The sequence below is a fragment of the Bombina bombina genome, chromosome 4, assembly GCF_027579735.1.
Source record: "Bombina bombina isolate aBomBom1 chromosome 4, aBomBom1.pri, whole genome shotgun sequence".
NCBI lineage: Eukaryota > Metazoa > Chordata > Amphibia > Anura > Bombinatoridae > Bombina > Bombina bombina.
Window position 1 is genome coordinate 878,998,512 of NC_069502.1, and position 25,007 is coordinate 879,023,518.

Below are 25,007 nucleotides of genomic sequence, written 5' to 3' on the forward strand. Positions count from 1 at the left end.
GAAAACATTCATAACCTATGGGAAATACGTCACCTGGCTACCAGGAGGAGGAAAAGATACCCCAAACAAGACTATAAGTTTCCGTCCCACTTCCCCTAACCTCCAGTAGTTTGAGCCGAGGATAAGGAAACGTAGAGAGATAAGAGGGGCATAGAGGTGCCAAGACAACCGCCACTGCACAAGATCAGAGCGGGTTCGTGGACCCTTACTACCAAGATTCATTTATCAGGTAAGCAAGTGTGACAGGGAGAGAGACAGAGTGAAAGAGAAAGACAGTGAGAGACAGCGTGAATGATGTCAGCGAGAGAAAACGAAAGTGAGAGAGAAAGGGGAAAAAAAGAGTGACAGACAGTGAGAGAGAAAAAGTGAAAGCGTGACAGACAGAAAAGAGACAGCAACAGAGAAAGAAAGTGACAGTAAAAGAGAAAATGCACAAGAGTGACAGAGAGAGAGAGAAAGAGAGAGATATAATGAGAGGGATAGAGACAGCATGTGAAAGCAAGAGTCAGCTAGGTAGAGAATGACAGCAAGAGACAGAAAGTGAGTATGAAAGAGTCAGAGAGACAGCGAGATAGAGATAATGAGAGAGATAGAGACAGCATGTGAAAGCAAGAGTCAGCTAGGGAGAGAATGACAGAGTGTGACAGCATGAGACAGAAAGTGAGTATGAAAGAGTCAGAGAGACAGCGACAGACAGTAAGAAAAATAGAGACAGTGTGACAGCAAGAGATAGAGTGAGAGAGACAGAAAAAGATGCGAGAAAGATAGAGACAGCAACAGCAAGTGAGACCAACAGTGAAAGAGAAAAAGCTTATGTGTGTCTGTTGTTCTGTGTCTCTGACTAAGAGAAAAGCACATACACAAGGAGAATGACAGACACACATGTTCACACAGGGAGAGAGAATAATGCCCATGCATACCAGTAACACAGAATAGTATCATTAACTCTTCCCCATCAGTCATACACAGAACAGCTATTAACCCCTTCCCTTCCATAATCCCTTGGTGTTAATCATAGTGTAGTGAGTAACATTATCAGTGCATAAAGAATGTAGTTAAGATATATATATACACAATATAAGCTAATTACCTCTTTCCTGTTCTTATGAATTCATTTCCATTTTAAATGCAAGTTTAAAATATACAGCTTAACAATTCTAGCTGAATTTCACTAATTATATGACTGATACCCCCAAACAACAATTTGTGTATAGGTAGCAAGTTGAGTTTTACTTATCTTAGTGGTTTCCCATTGTTCATCCACAGTATCAGATAACAGCATCTCTCCTACAAAAAAATAAAAAATAAGAATAAAAACAAAGTGCAATATTTTACCACACTTAGGTCTATATGTTTATAGCACAAATACAAAGGCACAGATGAGGTTCCTTCCCATTATTTAGTTGGGGGGGGGGGGAATACAATCTAAAAATCTATGAATGGCTGTTATAAAGCAGCCTCTAATCAGGATCCCAGCTTCTTGCTTCATGAAAACACATGTTCTTCTCACTCCTTTGTCAGATAAGTATGTGTTCCATGTCCAGCATAAGTCCAGATAACAGCTCCTGACCAAGCACATAGCTAGCTGCAGAAGTGTCCTATTAATTTGATTTCGAGTCTCCCGCACTTCTACTTCCTCAACTCTGTGTACCATGTGATCACTGCAGTCACGTGACTGCTGTGATGTCAGAGGGTCCTTTAGAGGAATGGAATCTAGCCGCTACCATCATTAGAGGGTGGAGATATTCTCAGCACCCACTTGCCCGGAGAGTGTTTATAGTGCGGTAAGTACATGATGCACATATTGTATGTATATTGTATGTGTATTGTATGAATGTGTAGCTCACTGTTTTATACGCGTGTGCAGCGCTGTAGTGTTATATATCTGTTTAATCTTGGGGGAGGTGGCATGATTGACAGTAGGATGGTACCTCTCTGCATTGTTTATAAGCTGCTGGGGGCTATACGACTACGGGATCCTCTCTATAATATTATATATATATATATATATATATATATATATATATATATATATATATATATATACTTACTGGATTTCTTATTATGTATTTATGTAAACTAAAGTTAGATGGTACTTCTCTGTAGTGTTGTATGTCTGTGCATAAGGGGTTGTGTGTGTGACAGATGGTACCTCTCTATAGTGTGTATATATATATATATATATATATATATATATATATATATATATATATATATATGTGTGTATATAAGGTTCTGTAGAGGGGCTGTGTGTGTGTAATCAGAGGGAACGTTTTTATATACAAGGTACTGGGAAGAAGGCATGATGCTGAAGTTAAGAAGGCTGTGTGTGTGAGAGAGATAAACATGGAACCTTTCTCTAATTAAATATCTGTATATAAGGTACTGGGGAGGAAACTATGTGTGTGTGAGGCAAAGGGAACCTCTCTAATATTATATATATATTTTTAATAAGGTAATGGGAATCTCTATTATTATAAACTGTATATTTGTAATATATATAGTATATTTATTTAATAAGTATATTTATATTATTATATAACTGTATATAAGATAGTGGTGAGGAAACCTCTCTGTAGTATAAAATGTATATTATGGAAAATGCATTTTATATTGTGTATTTTGATGATATTTGGGTATTTCTGTAAAGTAAAATTAATTTTTAAATGTGTTTGGTTTACATTAAAAAACAAACAAAAATACAGTATAACTTATGTGGGTAACTCACAGAAAAACCCTGATAAGAGCAATAGTCACTCACCCTTAATTCACAGCATTTCCTTCTATCTATGAACTGTGTATTTAGGCTCCTGTTGCTGTGAAGATCCATACAATAAACGGCATTACGTTTGCTAGTAAGGGAGAAACATTAAGAATATCTGACACATTAATTTACGCGGAACAAGACAATGTCTAAGACCGAGAACCAAACCTCAGACTTTCCTGATGCACACAGAGGTAAGCAGGACATTACATGCATGTCACCTGGTTTTGTCATCCGAATAGGATAATATTTACAGTAACCAACCAGAAACCTCAGTGGCCTGATCACCTTGAAGGGACATTACAGTCCCAGTGTGCTGATATACAGCCTCTTATGCTACTGAGCAGCGGTTTCTACTAAGCTGCTGCTTCAGCCTCTTTGCTAATGATGAGCTCAGCGCCACGTGCACACTCTCAGCCCCAAGTGTACATGCTCAGTATCAGTCTGTGTGCTTAGATGTGAAAATACATGACCTCACTGTTTAGCATAAATCACACTGTCTGAAAATGCTCATAAAATATCTGATAAAAAGTAAAATTACAGTGGATAATGTCTCATGTACAGGAAGCTGAGGCAGTCAAACATGTAATTTTATGAAGGATGATTAAAGGGGCAGTAAACTCAGTGAAACTGTAATATAAAATGTGTCATTGTGTGCAGTACAGCAGTTTACAATTTACTGTCATTATTTATCACACATTGAAGAGATTGTAACATAAGATTATATAGATGTGTATGTTAGCTAACCCAGGTGCCACAGTGCTAGGTGCTCCTTACAAAATGTGCCCTGGAAAATGTGCAGATGTCTACTCGTACAGAGAGAATTGCAGGGCTCAGAACCACACGTCTACTCTTCTAGCACTCTCTTCCCTCTCTGATAGTCATCCTGTTGCTTTTTTTCCATCTAAATGTCTTTCCGTGGCAGCAGTTCCATCAGCACGATAGTCATCCTGTTGCTTTTTTTCCATCTAAATCTCTTTCTGTGGCAGCAGTTCCATCAGCACTGTTAAAATGACTTCTGCCTGGCTACCAAGTCTCCCTTTGCCTGGATTTGGTGCTTTCTTCCATCTACCTGTTGCAGGGTCTCCCTCGGCTGACTTCACACCTGGCTGCCGAATCTCCATGCAGCAGCTGGGTTCAGTGCTCTTTCCCTGTTGAAGTCTTCTTGTAGCAGAGGATCCAGCACTAGCAGCAGACATCCACTAAGCTGGGGTACTGAGATGTCAGACTTTTCTCCTATCTTTTGAGCATAAAAAGGGCAAGTTTACATTACTTCCACAATTGTAAAGTGATACCAGTAGAACGTACAGAGAACAAACATTTTAGCTTAAAGGGACATAATACTCATATGCTAAATCACTTGAAACTGTAAAAAGATGACAGGAAAATATCACCTGAGCATCTCTATGTAAGAAAGGAAGATATTTTACCTCACAATCTCCTCAGCTCAGCAGAGTAAGTTCTGTGTAAAAAGTTATACTCAGCTGCTCCCAGCTGCAGGTAAAAATTTTTTTTAAAAAAATGAAGAAATGAACAGCAGCCAATCAGCATCAGCAGTGCTGAGGTCATGAACTCTTACTGTGATCTCATGAGATTTCATAGTAAACTTCCTTTACCTGATTGGTGAAATAAGATGAGAGTGCACAATGCTCATCCCTTCAGCTGTCCTAGGACAGACACACTAAAATGCTGCTTAGAAATCCTTTACAATGGGAGGTGGCTACTGAGGAACTTTTGAGGTAAAATATCTTTCTTTTTTACATAGAGATGTTCATGAGATATTTTCTAGACAGCTTTTTACAGCTATGCTGCATCACTTTCAAGTGTTTAAACATTTGGGTATTATGGCCCTTTAATGTTAATTTAGAACTTGTGAACCACAGTAAGGATGGATGTTGTGTTCCTCTTACAGCACAGGTAGCACTTGCTCATTCTTAAAGGGCCACTAAACCCAAAATCTTTCTATCATGATTCAGATAGAACATACAAATTTAAACAACATTACAATTTACTTCTATTATTTATTTTGCTTAATTTTTAGATATCCTTATTTGAAGAAAAAGCAATGCACATGGATGAGCCAATCACATGAGGTTTTTATGTGCAGCAACCAATCAGCAGCTACTGAGCATATCTAGATATGCTTTTCAGCAATGAATATCGAGAATAAAACAAATTAGATAATAGAAGTAAATTAGAAAGATGTTTAAAAATGCATTCTCTTTCTAAATCATGAAAGAAAAAAATGTGGGTATCATGGCCCTTTAAAGGGACACAAAACCCCACATTTTTTTTCTTTCGTGATTCAGACAGAGCAGGCAAATTTAAAGGGACACTGTACCCAAAAATTTTCTTTCGTGATTCAGATTGAGCATGAAATTTTAAACAACTTTCTAATTTACTCCTATCATCAAATGTTCTTCATTCTCTTGGTATCTTTATTTGAAATGCAAGAATGCAAGTTTAGATGCCGGCCCATTTTTGGTGAACAACTTGGGTTGTCCTTGCTGATTGGTGGATAAATTCATCCACCAATAAAAAAGTGCTGTCCAGAGTACTGAAACCAAAAAATCCTTAGATGCCTTCCTTTTCAAATAATGATAGCAAGAGAACGAAGAAAAATTGATAATAGGAGTAAAATAGAAAGTTGCTTAAAATTGCATGCTCTTTCTGAATTACAAAAGAAAAAATTTGGGTACAGTGTCCCTTTAAGCAACTTTCTAATTTACTCCTATTATAATTTTTTCTTCATTCTCTTGGTATCTTTATTTGAAAAAACAGGAATGTAAGCTTACGAGCTGGCTCATCTTTGGTTCAGCACCTGGGTAGCTCCTCAGACTCGTAAGCATACATTCCTGTTTTTTTTTTTTAAATAAAGATACCAAGAGAATGAAGAAATATTGATAATAGGAGAAGCTTAAATCATTATCTGTTGACATGGTGTCTAAACCAAGATCATTTTTTCAGGGAAATAAATTGTTTGGTTCTGATTTAGGTTATATTATATTTACTGTCACTGGAGGTAAAGTGGCTTTTCTTCCTCAAGACAAGAAGTCTAAGGGAAAGTCTAAAGCTTTCAATCATTTTCATTCCTTTCATCAGCATAATATACAAAAAATTGTCTTCTCTGCTTAGAAGCAAGGCAATTCTGGCTCAGTCTGAAGGCCTAGTGGTAACTGGAACAAGTTAAAAGCAGGCTAAGAAACCTATCTCTCCTTCCAAGACTGCATATAGCCCCCGATCCAGAGGCTCTACTAGGGGGCAGGTTATGCCTTTTTCAGGAGGCTTGGTTCCAGTCTTTTCCAGATCTCTGGGTTCTGAATATAATTTTTCAGGGTTATCAAACAGGATTCAGAACAAAGCCTCCCAGGTTTTTTTTTTTTTTTTTTTTACTGTCCTATGTTCCAAGGAAACCCTTAAAGGGTCAAACCTTTTTTTCAGCCAGTTTCAGATCTGGAAACTATGGGACTGATTGTGCAAGTTCCTTTGCAGGAGCTCTCTTATTGTTCCAAAGAAGGAAGGTACTATTCAGACTATTCTGCATTTTGTTTAGCAAGGTCAGTTTATGTCCACAATAGATTAAAATAATTCTTATCTTCATTTTCCAATTCACAGGGAACATTACACGTTTCTGAGGTTTGCCTTTCTGTACAGGCATTTTCAGTTTGTTGCTCTTTCATTTGGTTTGCCTACAGCTCCAAGAATATTCACAAAGGTTCTGGGTGCCCTGTTGTCTGTGATCAGATTTCAGGCTATTGCAGTGTTTCCTACCTGGACGATATCTTGGTTCAAGCTCCATATTTTCTACTACCAGAATCGCACTGACAGACTGTTCTCTCTTCAACATCATGGTTGGAGGATCAATTTTGTCTCCAGCTTGAGTCACAGCGCCGCACATTTATACTGCAGTATCTTGGGTCTATAGAATTGAATTGATCTTCCTAGTGCGGTGAGGAATAGACGGCGGAAGTGAAGTCACTGTCTACGGACGAGTAAGGAAGGAGCACAGGAGGTACGCTAAAGACAGACGGCACCTTAGGGAATGCAAATACACGTCAACTTCATCCGGAGTTCAGCTCAAGGGATCGGAGAGCTGCTGGAGAAATATCCGCTTCCCGAAAATTGGTGAGCAACCCGTTTTGAGACGATTACATTTGCATCTGGTCCATACTGTAGTAGTTACTACTACAAATCCTGTTGACTACTCCAAAAGCACCTTAATGACTGTTAATGTGACTAGTCACTTGTTGTTTGATACCCGCTGACCGCAATACTAACTTAGACCCTTAATAGCTGCATGTCCACTTTGAGCCATAGCAGGATTTTCTTTTGCTTTGCTATTCTGTTGGAGGATCAATTTACCAAAGAGTTCTTTGGTTCCTCATGTCGTATATACCTCTCTAGTCTAAGGGCTGTCACTAAATGAGTGTTTAGCAACAGATGTATATGTATGATTCTCGCAAAAGAAGATAAAAATTAGATGCTTGTAAGAATTATTCTTATATGACTTTATATGCCTTCGTTAGACAAAACCCTAACTATAGACAAATATTTAATCTGGGTTATCTAACAGATTAAATTAATACTCATATTTATCAAATATTAGTTGACATAAACTATTTATTAATCACAGCAAGATTAATTACATACCTCGAGATCTTAAGGCAGAAGATAACAATAGCTTCATACAAAGGCAAAACTTATATACAATTTTTAAGCCAATGAAATCAAAGCATACCATAAATGAAAAGGCTATCTTTGTATATTTAAACTTCCTTAAAAGACTTTATAATTTTGGCTGACATATAGAAAATACTATTTTAACTTGTTCATGCGCAGTGTATTAGAGTGTTAATAATACTATGTGTCTAGCTAGCAGTATAGGTGTTTTGATTGACAACAGCAACTGAATGTAAATGTCACAGTTTTAAATACATTGTCTTTAAAACACTATTTAACCCATTACTAACTAAACTGACTAATCCTAAGTTAATTTAATTTATAACTCTTCCATATTCTATATCTTAATTTATATCTAAATGTTTTATCTATGAATAACATATTTAATGTGTAATTCTTCTTTGAAATTGTATATTTTCTAATCATGATTTTATAATTTATTCTAATCATGATTTTATAACTCCACATTCCCCCACTTTCTTTTCTTTTTGTCAGACACAATCCCAATGATTAAACACTAAGGGCCAACACAGAAGAAACTACCAGACATATACCAGACATATTTCAAACAATAGACAGTGGATTTGACGTCATACACTACAATAAAGAATGTTCCAATAATTACATAGTTCATAGGTAAAGATGTTCAAGTCTTGATTGAAGGAATCAGATCCATAGCAGCGTCATTGCAGAGAAAGTTCAGTTCATAACTACCTTAGTAGTAAGATACATTTGTTGCAGAATTGAAAGCAATAAAGTCTGTAGGAGCAGTTCCATCAAGAAATACATGTGTAATCTTCATAGTGCTTACAAACAGGAACAAATAGTGTATATAACCACTGAAAAGGCCAAGTAAGAACCATAGGGTGAAACAAGTAGACGACACAGTTAGTTGCAGGTAACGATTGCAGCAACCATAGGTAAACTTGTCACAAGGCCTCAGCATGTCCAGTAGTAGTCAGGCAGATCAATTCAAAAGAGCCCAAGTGCAAATCAAAAGAATTCCATCCAGACACCAAGAAAAGAGAGAGATAGGAGTATCCTAAAAAAAAAAATTAAAAAGAAAGTATAAGTATACAATATTGAAATCAAATTATTCTATATGTCAGTCAAATTGGATTAGGAAGCCTAGTTGTATCAAGCGAAACTGAATAAGCAGAATACAAAGGTACATAACGTTTTTGTTGTGAATTAAGATGTTCCAGGGTTGTAAGTTGTCTAACTAATTTTTTGTTTAAATGCTTTTGATAACAAATACAACCACACATAAAAATAAACATAAAAATTTGAACAATAGTTAAAACAATAACAGGGTGTAACATAATATTAAAAAATTGAGTAGCTGTACTACTATATCCAAACACAGATTCCCACCAAGATATATTTGCATCCTGTAAAATACTAGAAGTAGCTGATTTTAAAATTCCTTGTTCATGTTCAACTGTAATTTTAGTATCTACAGAAATATGTTTTAAATTTTGTAACAAAGAAGAAATTATAGTAGAATCAGTTAACCATTTTTTCATTTGTGATCCCATACCCAAAGGTAAATTATAAACAGAAAAATTCATAACATGGTCCCATGTTAAATTTAAAGTAATATTAAGAGTTTGGGGCATGGTAAAATTCCAATTAGATGATGCAATATATTTAAGTGGAATAGTATTACACCAGGTACCAGGTAATAAATGAGAACTAGCAAATACATTATCCTGTGTTTGAAATATAATAGTATCAGAATTTAATAAATGAAAACAAACTCTGTCAGATCCTAAATAAAATACTGGTCTAAGTACATTAAAATGACTTTGTAAGGTACAAGACTTTTGATTTTCCCAACATGTTTCATTGGTTGTATGGAATTGTGAAAGGGAACAGATAAACAAATTTGCATTGGAATGACACAATGATACATCAACAAGTGTCCATTTTGATTCATCAATGTTATGTGACACCCATTGATGTGATAATACTGGAAACAGTAATGAACCATTAGCAGGAAGACCAATTGTCGCTAAGCGATAAATAATAGTATCTTTACCAGACCAAGGAATTAATGTATGAATCATACAAAATTCAGTGGTGCAGTCAGATAAAATTACTTCCCACCATAAAAGATGTGTCATGGCAAAATTAGTGACTGACTTTGATGCAGCTAAACTTAAAGAAGCTGGCCACTTTCCAGACCATAAACTTTGAAGTTGAATCTTTAAGTCAGTAGATAGATCAGATTGTACTTGAGAGCATAACATAGCCCAGGCTATCTCATGTGTAAAATTATATAATTCATTTACTAAAACATTAAATTTATTTTTAATAATATTAGTAATATCCACCATAACATAAGTTTGATGTTGCTGGAGATTAGCAATATTATTGTTAATTCCATATTGAGTATCTAAGCCTGTAGCTGCATGAGAGGCAAGATTTGCTAATTTATATCTTAATATTTCAGAATTTATTTGTGCAGTAGAGCCAATCATACTACCATATGCTCCCAAGCCAGTCGCAAGTACATCTCTCCTAGGTCTATGATTAGATCGAAGAGAAACATTTTGCAGTAAACTTTCATGAAACCACCATTGGAATGATTTTTCTTGTACAGACACAAAGGGAGTGCAGTTTGAATATTGTGTAGAAACCATCCACCTTGACAATTGAAGATGCCAAGTAACTAAACGATATTCAACATCATAAGCAACTTGTGTCGCAGAATATAAACGTACCTGAATAGGATCACCTTCATGAAAAGGTTTTTCTAAAGAGGTAGGAATAGGTTTAGACAAAGGAAGTGAAGTAGTAGTATGTATAAATAAACTAATATGAACAGAAAATTGTGAAATACCATGGTCCATACATTGCCATAATCCTACAGAATCAAAAGGATTCAAATGATTAATTAATAAAGTAGCAGGCATATAAGAAACATTAAAGAAATCTACTGTGCCACTTGTATCACAAGATAAAATATTATCTGACATAACCAAAGGAACTTGTTTATCATCATGTAGAATTCCTGCAGGAGAAGAAAGTAAATCAATACTGCATAGGAGACAGATGTTCACTCCTGTATGGGGTATGCCACCAAATCCTGGAATAATAAGATGAGAAGCATTAATATACCATTCTTGTAAATAATCAAACTTTTTCACACTAGCAACAAAAAGTGCAACAAACTGAGGAGAAATAAATAGGTCTTGAAGGTGAAAGGACAAGACGATTAAAATTTGATAACATCAGAGTCATTAAACTAGTATCAGCTGTGGAGTGAGATTTAAGAAACATAGGCTGATAATCAGATTGTTTAGTAGAATTATCATTCTGTGGTATACTCCTTACTTTATTATGAATTATTTGGGAAACAAATACATTAGAATAGCAAAAACAGATAAGCATTATAGTCAAAAAACAACATGCACATGCTTTATAAGAAAACATATTAAATGGTTAGAATAAACTATGTGGCAATAATATAATAAAAATATAATATGACTTAAATATGTCAGGCAACCTTATAGTCCAAGAAAATATATTAACAACTAAAATAAAATATATATGTATTTTCTTAGACAACTTAACAATTTATATGAAAACTATAAGCATAAATATAACAGGCATAATATGAGGTAGTCTTAGAGTGTAGGAATTGTTCAAACAAATAACAAACTGTTCCAAGACTGGTTCTTTTGATCCTTTTATAGCAGTGTCATTCACAGTATAGTTGTTCAAATCCTATCACAATTAAAGGCAGAATCTTGAACAGACTAAGGATTCACAAGTTTATAAATATATATACCTGAAAAATAAACCATTTTTATTTTATTTTTTTTTCAAAAGAAACTATATGTTGTTTCTCAGTATTCATGCTGTCTTAGTTTTCACACAACTTATATTGCATAGCATGCTTATTTACATATATACAAGCCACTTGTAGTCTTAAGAAAAAAGATGTTAAAATCACTTTGTTGTTCCTGAAATAGACTACAAAAAATCATTTAGGAAGAGAATCCATGTAAAAGATTCATTTTGTAACTTAAAACCCTATGTCACTCCAAACTGCTTTTTACAGCATCTATCAATCAACTGTGAAAAGGGAACTAAGAGCAGCTGTTCCTTTACAAATCTGTCAGTATTTCCTATTTCAGCATTAGAAACATTTCTTAGGTTAGAAAACTCAGTTTTATAGTTTTCATTTACAGATTTAACAAAAGATAGTCCTTGAGATAAATAATTTAATTTACTATCTAAGTCTGATTTAGCATTAATTTCTGACCCTTTTGCCTTATGCAAAGCAATCTCCATATCATCAAAATCTTTAGATATTTTATCATAATGGGCCATTAGAGATTGTAACTTTTCAGCTGAGATTACCTCATTTTCTGATAAAGCAGGAGGGCGTGATAGAGGAAATACTGGAATAGTCTCAGAACTTTGAAAGTCTGAATATGTGTTTTTATACAAGGAAGGAGCAGATGGTGTAACACATGCATCTGAATTGTCTAGAAACACATTCTTATTCTGTTTCAGACTATGGGGAAGGTCAGTATTTAAAGTACCAATTTGAATAAAACCATTTTGTTTAGTACAATACATAAAAATACCACTGCCATATGTACTATCAGAGAATTTAACATTTGCAGAGGTTTGTCGCAAATTTTGCAAAAATTCAACAACTTCTTTAAACAAAGTATTATTATTTTCTAATATAGAAAGTTTATCATTCAGAAGACCACATGTATGTGCAGATAACATACTATATTTCCTACTGTCTTCTAACTGTATCTCTAAGGAATCTAAAAGAGATGCCTGCAAATTATAATTAATATGTAACTGCTCATTTAAACTTAAGGATTTCAATAAGGTTCCTAATAGTCCTTCTAACATTTCATCCTTTTTAACCACAATGTTAGCAATTACACAATCCTGAAACACATAAGGGAGATTATACAATACAGGGTGGATCTCTAATCTATGTCAATTAAGTCAAAATTTATGGTGTGCACAGCCATAATTTAACTCTATTTGATAAAAAAGAATAAGTTACTTACAGAGCATCAGTAGCAGCAGACACACACAGTGTTCAAAGTCCAGCTTAAGAATGCACTATGGTCCAAGGGTTTCGAATTTCAACAGGACGATGCCCCCAATGTGTCGTATATATTCCTCTCTAGTCTAAGGGCTGTCACTAAATGAGTGTTTAGCAACAGATGTATATGTATGATTCTCGCAAAAGAAGATAAAAATTAGATGCTTGTAAGAATTATTCTTATATGACTTTATATGCCTTCGTTAGACAAAACCCTAACTATAGACAAATATTTAATCTGGGTTATCTAACAGATTAAATTAATACTCATATTTATCAAATATTAGTTGACATAAACTATTTATTAATCACAGCAAGATTAATTACATACCTCGAGATCTTAAGGCAGAAGATAACAATAGCTTCATACAAAGGCAAAACTTATATACAATTTTTAAGCCAATGAAATCAAAGCATACCATAAATGAAAAGGCTATCTTTGTATATTTAAACTTCCTTAAAAGACTTTATAATTTTGGCTGACATATAGAAAATACTATTTTAACTTGTTCATGCGCAGTGTATTAGAGTGTTAATAATACTATGTGTCTAGCTAGCAGTATAGGTGTTTTGATTGACAACAGCAACTGAATGTAAATGTCACAGTTTTAAATACATTGTCTTTAAAACACTATTTAACCCATTACTAACTAAACTGACTAATCCTAAGTTAATTTAATTTATAACTCTTCCATATTCTATATCTTAATTTATATCTAAATGTTTTATCTATGAATAACATATTTAATGTGTAATTCTTCTTTGAAATTGTATATTTTCTAATCATGATTTTATAATTTATTCTAATCATGATTTTATAACTCCACACCTCAGTCAAGGGTAACTTTCTTGGGGTTTCAAATAGATTTTGCCTCCATGAGTCTTTTTCTAACTTGTCTGAGCCTTTAGTCCCTCTTGTTTACCTCTGTTTTTTTGTATGGAAGTTTTTGGGCTCATGATTGCAGTGTCAGATTTAATTCCTTTTGCTCAATTTCACATGAGACCTCTTCAGCTTTGTATGCTTCGTCAGTGGTGCAGGGATACTCAGCTATCTCAAAAGAGTTTTTGGATTCCATTACAAGTCTGTCTTTGACTTGGTGGTTAGTCATCAGTTTATTATTAAGGGGCATCCTACCTGGACTGTGATCACTACAGATGCAAGTGTTTATGGTTGGGGAGCTGTTTGTGAGTGTCTGAGAGCACAGGGAGTTTGGGATTCTTGAGAGGCTAGGTTACCAATAAATGTTCTGGAACTCAGTGCTATTTCCAGAGCTCTTCATGCTTGGCCTCTATTGGAAAGGGAGTCTCATCTCCATTTCCAAAAATACAATTTTATAGCAGTGGCTTATGTCAACCATCAGGGGGGAACTTGCAGTTCAATAGTCATCAGTTCCTGGTGCAAGTTTTCTCTTGGGTGGATATAAATTCCAGTGATTCATATTCCAGTAGTGAACAACTGGGAAGCGTACTTTCTCATTTGTCAATTTCTACATCCAAGGGAGTGGTTTCTTCACCAGGGTGTGTTCAATCAGATTGTGAATCTTTGAGGTTCTCCAGATAAAGAACTGATAGTTTCTCATTTGAACAACAAACTTCCCAGGTACTTTGCGAGGTCCAGGTATCCTCAGGCAGACTTTGTGGATACTCTAGTAGTTATTTGGTCATTTCAGCTTATCTGTTTCCTCCTATGTTACTTCTTCCCAGAGTGGTCTTCAAGATAAACCTAGATAAATCTTCAGTAATTCTGATTGCCCCAGCTTGGCCTCACAGGATTTGGTATGCGGATCTGGATCAGATGTCCACTTGTCCTTCTTGGATTCTTCCTCTACGATCAGACCTTCTTTCTCATCAATGGAAATTGAACTGTTTAGTCCTTAGACTTAGAGGTTTCCCTGATTCTGTGTTCAAAACCTTAATTAAGGCTTGTAAGCCTGCAACTAGAAAGATTTATCATAAGGTTTGGAAGGCCTTTATTTCTTGGTGTATAGATCATGTTTTTTCCTGGCATCCTTCTAGAATTCATATTGGATTAGGGATCCAAACAAGGATTTGGGGCTTTAAGCCCAGTGCTGAATTACACACTATTATAGTAAATTATTTATGGAAAGAAGAATACACTTTATTAACATTTATGCAACACATACATTTAAAAACACAACTAGTATACCAGATAACTTCCACTATCTGAATGCTGATCTGATAACCAACTGCTAATTAAATAATTTATCATTTTAGAATTCCTATGATTTTGCAATTCTTACAAGATGGTTTGGATAAGGGCTTTTCTGCCAGTTTAAAAAATGAGGCTTCGGCTGATCAAGTTTGCAAGGCAGTTACTTCTTCTTTGAATACGTTTACTAAATTCTACCATTTTTATGTGTTTGCTTCTTCTGAGGCTCAGCTGGATTTAGTTTTTCCTTATCGATTTTTTTTAAGTGCATTAAAAAAAAGAAAGGAACCTCCGCCATGCTTCACTGTTGCCTGCAGACAACCGTTCTTGTACCTCTCTCCACCCCTTCGGTGAACAAACTGCCTTTTTTCTGCACTTTAGTTCCTGTGTTTTCTTACAAAGTCGAGTCACTTGGCCTTGTTTCCATTTCAGGGGTATAGCTTTTTGGCCTAAGTCTTTTATGAAGATTACTTCTGAACAGACTTCTCCTGGCAGAAAATCTGAGCTGATGGAACTGCTGGACACCTTCTGATTGCAAAGGGAAGTAAGCATGATTTGTCCTCAACGTTGCCTATTTTTTGTGCTTCAGAAAAGCTTGGACAGCGTATCTGGAAATTCCTGTCTGCCTTGAAATTTCTGCCTGGGAGAGACCTTACTAATGTAGTAAAACTACTAGATATGTGGATTCGTGCGCATAATTCCTCAAAGAATCAGGAAGTAGGTGGACACAAGCCGCATTTATTCTTGTGAATGCGCATCACACTGAGATTGCAAAGATGAATGAAGAGCCAGATGCGGTTTGTAGCCTCCTAATTCATTCAGGAGCAATATGCACATATCTAATAACTACCTTGTGTCTTGTTGCTGTGTTCAGTCTTGCCATGGTGTATGACCTTTGACATTAAACAGTCTTTAGCATCCTCACCTTGTTAGCAGAGTGTGGCTGTTCCTCAACCAGTTTTATTTCTCCTGCACAGCTGTTTCAGTTAAAGGGGCAGTCTACACCAGCATTTTTATTGTTTTAAAAGATAGATATTCATTCCCTAGTTTTGCATAACCAACACAGTTATATTAATACACTTTTTACCTCTGGATTATCTTGTAGCTAATTCTCTACAGACTGCCCCCTTATTTCAGTTCTTTTGACAGACTTTTATTTTAACCAATCAGTGCTGACTCCCAGGTAACTCCACGTGCGTGAGCACAGTGTTATCTATATGACTCACATGAACTAACACTCTCTAGTGGTGAAAAACTCGAAATGCATTCAGCTTAGAGGAGGCCTTCAAGGTCTAAGAAATTAGCATATGAACCTCCTAGGTTTAGTTTTCAACTAAGAATACCAAGAGAACAAAGCAAAATTTGTGATAAAAATAAATTGGGAAGTTGTTTAAAAGTGCATGACCTATCTGAATCAAGAAAGCTTATTTTGAACTAGACTGTCCCTTTAAAGATTGTGTTTCAACCAACATATCAAATTGATGATTGTTGGCACTTGCTTGGTATACTTGTTTAATCATGCAGCAGACTATTGACAAGATTTATAATGGGGAGATTGCAACTGATATTTATGAAGCACCGGTTTAAACTGCTGCTTCTTAAAGGGACATTGTACTCTAGATTTGTTTTGTAGGTAACCTATTTATATAGCCCACCAGGGAGTAATTTTGTAAAAATGTATAGTTTTGCTGATTTTTAAATAACGTGCTGATTTTCAGACTCCTAACCTAGCCCCAAAGTTTAAGATGTATACTGATATCTACAGATTCCTGTTTGTCTAATGGGTCTTTTCATATGCAGGGGGGAGTGTCTGCTTTCTTGCTTTCTCAACCAATTTCAGTGGGTGTCCCAACCTAACCTCATCAACAGTGCTAAGTTTAAAAAAAAAAAAAAAAAAAAAAAAAAAAAAGGTTTTATACTGTGCATATTCTTCGTTAAAGTAATGTCTATTACATGCAGCTATATGAAAATTGGTGTATATTGTCCTTTTAAACCCTCTCTGCCAAACTGGAGTTGGCAGATAAAAAAAATAAAAAATCACCCCGGATTCATTCGGCCAGGGTGATTAACAAACTCTACTCTCATGCAGTTGGTTGCATGAGGGTAGGGAGCGGCACAAATGCGCCCAACATTTAAATGGGTCACCTTTTTTAATGGAACTAATTTTGGATCAATTTGAGCTTTATTGTAAATCCAATAAGATCTGTTTAGGTTGAACTTGATGGACTTATGTCTACTTTCAACCGCATCTACTATGTTACAATTTTCGATCAGATGTGGACAGGTTTACAACATGCGAATCCTCTACGCTTGCAAATTGATAAATCTTGCCCTATATGCCTAAAAAAAAAACCCTGACTGCTCTTGTGTACATAAAAGAATTGATGGGGGGGGGTTTGAAAGTAAAGAGTGGTAACACCAACTATTTATTTGATTTAAATTTTATTTTGTTAACTCACTTTGCACTTTGTTTATTGATAAAAATTAAACTATTAACATTTACTTTTTTTTTAAAAAGCATTCTTACTTTACAATGACACTATTTTTTCACACCTGTCTAAAACTTTTGCACTGAAGTATATGTTATCTATGAGATACTCTGATTAGTGGTGAGTGTGCTCATATGTTCTGTTTATGATACTCGCGTTACAGGCGAGAGTGCATTTGTGTCGTGTACTATTTAGTGGGTACGTATGTTACATGCATATGTTTCTGTGTGTTCTATTTGAGGCATGTGGGTTACAGGTTAGTGTGCACATATGTATTTTCTGAGGCATCGGTTATACAGGTTAATGTGTATGTATGGTGTGTGTGTGTGTGAGGCACAGGAAACTGTGCACGTTATGTGTGTGATACAAAGGTTACAGATTAGTGTGCACATTAGTTGTGTTTAAAGGGACATTCTAGTTAAACTTGATTCAGATAGGGTATGTCATTTTAAACAACTTTCCAATTAGTTTTTGTCATCAATTTTGCTTTGTTTTCTTGGTATTGTTAGTTGAAAGCTAAATTAGGTAGGTTCTTATGCTATTTTCTTAGCCCTTGAAGGCCGCCTCTGATCTGAATGCATTTTGACAGTTTTTCACAACTAGAGGGCGTTAGTTCACGTGTGCCATATAGATAACATTATGCTCACGCATATGGAGTAACCTGGGAGTCAGCACTGATTGGTTAAAATGCAAGTCTGTCAAAAAAAATTAAATAAAGGGGCAGTCAGCAGAGGCTTAGGCATAGAGGTTAAAAGTATATTAATATAACAGTGTTGGTTATGAAAAACTGTGGAATGGGTAATAAAGGGATTATCTATCTTTTTATATAATAACAATTCTGGTGTAGACTGTCCCTCTAAAGTACACAGGTTACAGACAAGTGCGCATATATAAAGGTGTATTCTAACGTTACAGGCCGTATGGATGTGATGCCTTCAGATGGCTCAGCGGTTGAGCACGGAGGAGAATCGTATGTATGTGATCAGGTGAAGCCTGAGGAAGTGGAAGTTCCTATAAATACGGCTACAGGGGATTAGCGCATATTAAGTAAAGTGAAGATTCTGTGATGGTGACATTTTTCTTTGTGAATAACAGTTATATTTGCTCAGATGGTTACACAGCAGACACATTATTGTGCAGCTCAGGTTTATATTATTATACTATTTAGAAAGTTAAACCTTACACTAGTAGCTCATTACTGCGTTGCCATCTCAAATGTGAAAAAGTTATTTTACTAGTAATTCTATATCTTAATGCTCTTCATTTTATTTGTTGCACAAAATCTTCTTCATGAAATGGCACATAAACAATATAAGACCTGTACCTATAGAAAATAATGCCACAAACCCTGGCACTCTAGGGGTTATAATTTCTCTCTAACCTTGCATTCTGACCCCTTAGTGGATAGTTTGCCGACCCTTGTGATAGGCCGTTCTATTTTATATTTTATTTGTGCTCATGGTTGTAAGGCTGGGCCTGACATAGTTATGTGAGTGGACCCGAAAAAGGATCTGAGAAGGTCAGGTAAGTTTTTCTTCAACTGGGCTTGATAAGCTGAGGTAATTGAGTCTTACGATGGGCCCCTGTGCAAAGACAAACCTGGGCTGGATGGCAGCAGAAGACTGTTGTGTGGGCTGTGTCTGCACAACAGCTGCAGTAGTACTGGGTCTGAGCTCACATAGAAAAGCTGTGTGCTGATACACAGGTATAATTATAGCACTACAGCTGCAGTAGTACTGGGTCTGATCTCACATAGACAAGCTGTGTGTGTTGATACATAGGTATAATTATAGTATTACAGCTTCAGTAGTACTTGGTCTGTGTCACATAGACAAGCTGTGTGTGCTGATACACAGTATGATTATAGCACTACAGCTGCAGTAGTACTGGGCGTGAGTCACATAGACAAGCTGTGTGTGCTGATACACAGGTATAATTATAGCACTACAGCTGCAGTAGTACTGGGTCTGTGTCACATAGACAAGCTGTGTGTGCTGATACACACTATAATTATAGCACTACAACTGCAGTAGTACTGGGCGTGAGTCACATAGACAAGCTGTGTGTGCTGATACACAGGTATAATTATAGCACTACAGCTGCAGTAGTACTGGGTCTGTGTCACATAGACAAGCTGTGTGTGCTGATACACAGTATAATTATAGCACTACAGCTGCAGTAGTACTGGGTCTGTGTCACATAGACAAGCTGTGTGTGCTGATACACAGTATAATTATAGCACTACAGCTGCAGTAGTACTGGGTGTGAGTCACATAGACAAGCTGTGTGTGCTGATACACAGTATAATTATAGCACTACAGCTGCAGTAGTACTTTGTCTGTGTCACATAGACAAGCTGTGTGTGCTGATACACAGTATAATTAAAGCACTACAGCTGCAGTAGTACTGGGTCTGAGTCACATAGACAAGGTGTGTGTGCTGATACACAGTATAATTATAGCACTACAGCTGCAGTAGTACTGGGTCTGAGTCACATAGACAAGCTGTGTTTGCTGATACACAGTATAATTATAGCACTACAGCTGCAGTAGTACTGGGTGTGAGTCACATAGACAAGCTGTGTGTGCTGATACACAGTATAATTATAGCACTACAGCTGTAGTAGTACTGGGTCTGAGTCACATAGACAAGCTGTGTGTGCTGATACAGGGGTATAATAATAGTACTAGAGCTGTAATGGTACTGGGTCTGAGAGCTCACATAGACAAGCTGTGTGTGCTGATACACAGGTATAATTATAGCACTACAGCTGCAGTAGTACTTGGGTCTGAGTCACATAGACAAGCTGTGTGTGTGATACACAGGTATAAGTATAGCACTACAGCTGCAGTAGTACTGGGTCTGAGTCACATAGACAAGCTGTGTGTACTGATACACAGTATAATTATAGCACTACAGCTGCAGTAGTACTGGGTCTGAGTCACATAGACAAGCTGTGTGTGCTGATACACGAGTATAATTATAGCTTTACAGCTGCAGTAGTACTTTGGTCTGAGTCACATAGAAAAGCTGTGTGTGCTGATACACAGGTATAATTATAGCACTACAGCTGCAGTAGTACTGGGTGTGAGTCACATAGACAAGCTGTGTGTGGGATACACAGGTATAATTATAGCACTACAGCTACAGTAGTACTGGGTCTGAGTCACATAGACAAGCTGTGTGCTGATACAGGGGTATAATTATAGCACTACAGCTGCAGTATTCCTGGGTCTGAGCTTACATAGACAAGCTGTGTGTGCTGATACACAGGTATAATTATAGCACTACAGCTGCAGTATTACTGGGTCTGAGCTTACATAGACAAGCTGTGTGTGTTGATACACAGGTATAATAATAGCACTACAGCTGCAGTAGTACTGGGTCTGAGTCGCATAGACAAGCTGTGTGTGCTTATACACAGTATAATTATAGCACTACAGCTGCAGTAGTACTGGGTCTGTGTCACATAGACAAGCTGTGTGTGCTGATACACGGGTATAATTATAGCACTACAGCTGCAGTAGTACTTGGGTCTGAGTCACATAGACAAGCTGTGTGTTTGCTGATACACATTATAATTATAGCACTACAGCTGCATAAGTACTGGGTCTGAGCTTACATCGACAAGCTGTATGTGTGTGATACACAGGTATAATTATAGCACTACAGCTGCAGTATTACTGGGTCTGAGTCAATGGACTAGCTGTGTGTGCTGATACACAGGTATAATTATAGCACTACAGCTGCAGTAGTATTGGGTCTGAGTCACATAGACAAGCTGTGTGCACTGATACACAGTATAATTATAGCACTACAGCTGCAGTAGTACTGGGTCTGAGTCACATAGACAAGCTGTGTGTGCTGATACACAGTATAATTATAGCACTACAGCTGCAGTAGTACTTGGGTCTGTGCCACATAGACAAGCTGTGTGTGCTGATACACAGGTATAATTATAGCACTACAGCTGCAGTAGTACTGGGTCTGAGTCACATAGACAAGCTGTGTGTGCTAATACACAGTATAATTATAGCACTACAGCTGCAGTAGTACTGGGTCTGTGTCACATAGACAAGCTGTATATGCTGATACACAGAGGTATAATTATAGCACTACAGCTGCAGTAGTACTGGGTCTGAGCTTACATAGACAAGCTGTGTGTGCTGATACACAGTATAATTATAGCACTACAGCTGCAGTAGTACTGGGTCTGTGTCACATAGACTAGCTGTGTGTGCTGATGCACGGGTATAATTATAGCACTACAGCTGCAGTAGTACTGGGTCTCAGCTCACATAGACAAGCTGTGTGTGCTGATACACAGTATAATTATAGCACTACAGCTGCAGTAGCACTGTGTCTGAGTCACATAGACAAGCTGTGTGTGCTGATACACAGTATAATTATAGCACTACAGCTGCAGTAGTACTGGGTCTGTGTCACATAGACTAGCTGTGTGTGCTGATGCACGGGTATAATTATAGCACTACAGCTGCAGTAGTACTTGGGTCTGAGTCACATAGACAAGCTGTGTGTGCTGATACACAGTATAATTATAGCACTACAGCTGCATAATTACTGGGTCTGAGCTTACATCGACAAGTTGTGTGTGTGTGTGTGATACACAGGTATAATTATAGCACTACAGCTGCAGTATTACTGGGTCTGAGTCACATAGACAAGCTGTGTGTGCTGATACACAGGTATAATTATAGCACTACAGCTGCAGTAGTACTGGGTCTGAGTCACATAGACAAGCTGTGTGTGCTGATACACAGGTATAATTATAGCACTACAGCTGCAGTAGTACTGGGTCTGATCTCACATAGACAAGCTGTGTGTGCTGATACACGGGTATAATTTTAGCACTACAGCTGCGCTAGTATTGGGTCTGAGTCACATAAACAAGCTGTGTGCTGATACACCGGTATAATTATAGTACTGCAGCTGCAGTAGTACTGGGTCTGATCTCACATAGAAAAGCTGTGTGTGCTGATACACAGGTATAATTATAGCACTACAGCTGCAGTAGTACTGGGTCTGAACTCACATAGACAAGCTGCTCAAAATCCAGCGTTAAATTGTTAGGAAGCAGGTTATCTAGAATAGGGAGTTGTATGCCCCTTTTTTGTATTATTACATTATTTATGATTCTTTTGTAGTTGTTTTTTTACTTGTTCTGTCAAAAGAAAAATGATCAGATATCAGCACAATTTTACAATGTATTTCTCAAAGAAGCTTTCCCAATTCAATTTAATTAAGAGGCAACACGCGTTAAAAGTGTTTTTGAATAATAAATCCATTTACTGCCAGGTAAATTCTTGCTGCAATTACAGGGCATCTAGAGGAAAACCCAGGCACTGGGCTATTATATGTGAAGAAAGAGGAGGATGAGACAGATGACTATCGGACTGAAATACATTGGTCCCTCCCTGCTGGTGAGTAACATAGTAGATGAGGTTGAAAAAAAGACCAAAGTCCATAGAGTTCAACCTATACAAATCTAATATACTCCAGTTGTGTTTAAATGAATCCCATTAAAAGGTGACCCATTTAACGCCAGCAATCATATCCCTGAATTCTGTTTCTAGCCAGAAATTTATCAAAATATTTTTTAAATGTATCTAAGGTATTGGCATTCATTACCTACTTTGGTAATGAGTTCCACAATTTTATTGCTCTTACAGTGAATAAACATTTCCGTTGCAGGAGATTAAATCTCCTTTCCTCCAGGCTTTAATTGTGACCTCTTGTCACAAACTGTTTTCTTGGAATAAATGGAGCTTCTGCCATCTCTGTGTATGGGCCTTGAATATATTTATATAAAGTAATCATGGCACCTCTCAAGCGCCTTTTTTTTCTAAAGAAAACAGACCCAGTTTGGCTAACGAAAAAAAAAAAAATGACAATGGCACTATTTAAATAGGCAATCCCCACTTAATTTTTAATACTGTGTTCACATTTGATTTAAAATTATACAAATGTGCTGTAATCCACTGTTGGTTATTTTGTGGGTTGGTGCTCTGCATAAATAAATAGGACACTAGAAATAGTGGATAAGAATTACCCACAAAAAAGTATGCAAATAGCACTCTTATGCCCAGACACAGTTTTTAGCTTAAACTCTGTGGTCTAAAATCAGCTTAAGAGAGCATATACATGAACAAACAAAATAACTAACTATATTCACTCAAATAATAGTGGGAGATATAAGGGGGTCTATACTTGAGTAATAAACACCACTGACCTGGATGATATTCAACAGGACAGGATAGCGTAGCACCTATATGAGCGATAACACTAACATTTGTGGAATAATTTAGTGTAAAAGAAGGCTAAGTACCGATTATATGATCGCTATGCCTAACGCACCCTTGCTGATCTGACATGGTACAATATGTTGAATTGAGTGTGTAAACATAAAACTGCAATTTATCATATTAACGAACTATATATATATATATACAAAGTAGCAAGATAGCTGTACATCAAAGAGAGCTATAATATTATTAACTGTGGAAATATTTAGCGTGATAAGAAGGCTCAGCACATTAAATGGCAAGATAGTTAGGCACTAATAAGAGCTATAATAATATTAGTTGTGGAAACATTTAACGTGATAAAAAGGCCCAGCATCTATGATAGAACACTATGCCTGGTACATCCTGGCGGCAACCTAACCACACTAACGGACTATACAGAGTGCAATAAGATAGCCATATATTAACATGAGCGTTAATATCACTAACAGTGGAAATATCTAGCATGACAAGAAAGCTTAGAACCATAGTATAGTAAGTTGCGGGGAATTATAAGACAATAATTCAACCGCATTGACAAATTATATACCAGAAATACTAGAGAAATTTTGCCGTCAGCAATTCTAACTTAACTGTCACAAATTGTGGTGTGAAAGACACAGGCCTCTAGTTATCAAGCCATCAATCTCAAATACGCTGGAATTCCGCAGCGTATTTGTGGCGAGGCTGATTCGCCTTAGTTATCAAGCCCTTTACACCGGCAAAAGTAGAATTTTGTGACGTAAGCTTCGATCCGCTGGACTCAGTCCGACACAGATCGATTCTTACATCACTCCAGATGTTCCGCACACAAGTTCGGCACAATCTGACTACTTTTGCTAGTTATCAAAAAACTAGCAGGTACGCTCGGCACTTTTCCGGCCCAGCGTACCTGGTTTTCAAACCACCGCCCTGGAAGCGGCGGATCCCATAGGAATCAATGGGAGTCTGACCATAGTGAAAGTTTATGTTGCCCGACATCCCATTGATTCCTATGGGAGCTGTCTACACCTAACACCCTAACATGTACCCCGAGTCTAAACACCCCTAATCTGTCCCCCCTACACCGCCGCAACTAAATAAATGTATTACCCGCTAAACAGGAGCCCACTGCCACTATAATAAATAGGTTAACCCCTAAACCGCCGCTCCCGGTCCCCGCCGCAACTATAATATATGTATTAACCCCTAAACCGCCGCTCCCGGACCCCGCCGCCACCTACATAATACCTATTAACCCCTATCCTGCCACCCACACCGTCGCCACCTATAATAAAGTTATTAACCCCTATCCTGCCGATCCCGGACCCCGCCGCAACTAAATAAATTGTTTAACCCCTAAACAGCCGCTCCTGGACCCCGCTGCCACCTATATTAAACTTATTAACCCCTAATCTGCCCCCCCTACACCGTCGCCACTTATAATACATTTATTAACCCCTATCCTGCCCCCCCTACACCGCCGCCACTGTAATAAAATTATTAACCCCTAAACCTAAGTCTAACACTAACCCTA

At 37.0% G+C, this 25,007-nt stretch overlaps 1 protein-coding gene across 1 annotated transcript in view; it reads left to right on the forward strand.

The window, feature by feature from the left end:
- The first annotated feature begins 1,678 nt into the window (after positions 1-1,678).
- The window catches only part of LOC128657411 (zinc finger protein 154-like), a 148,407-nt gene continuing 125,078 nt past the window's right edge, over positions 1,679-25,007 (forward strand). The window contains exons 1-3 of the mRNA XM_053711751.1: positions 1,679-1,784; positions 2,807-2,958; positions 22,529-22,630. Of these exons, the coding sequence (XP_053567726.1) occupies positions 2,910-2,958; positions 22,529-22,630 (151 nt within the window). The 5' untranslated portion in view covers positions 1,679-1,784; positions 2,807-2,909. The remainder of the gene's footprint in view (positions 1,785-2,806; positions 2,959-22,528; positions 22,631-25,007) is intronic.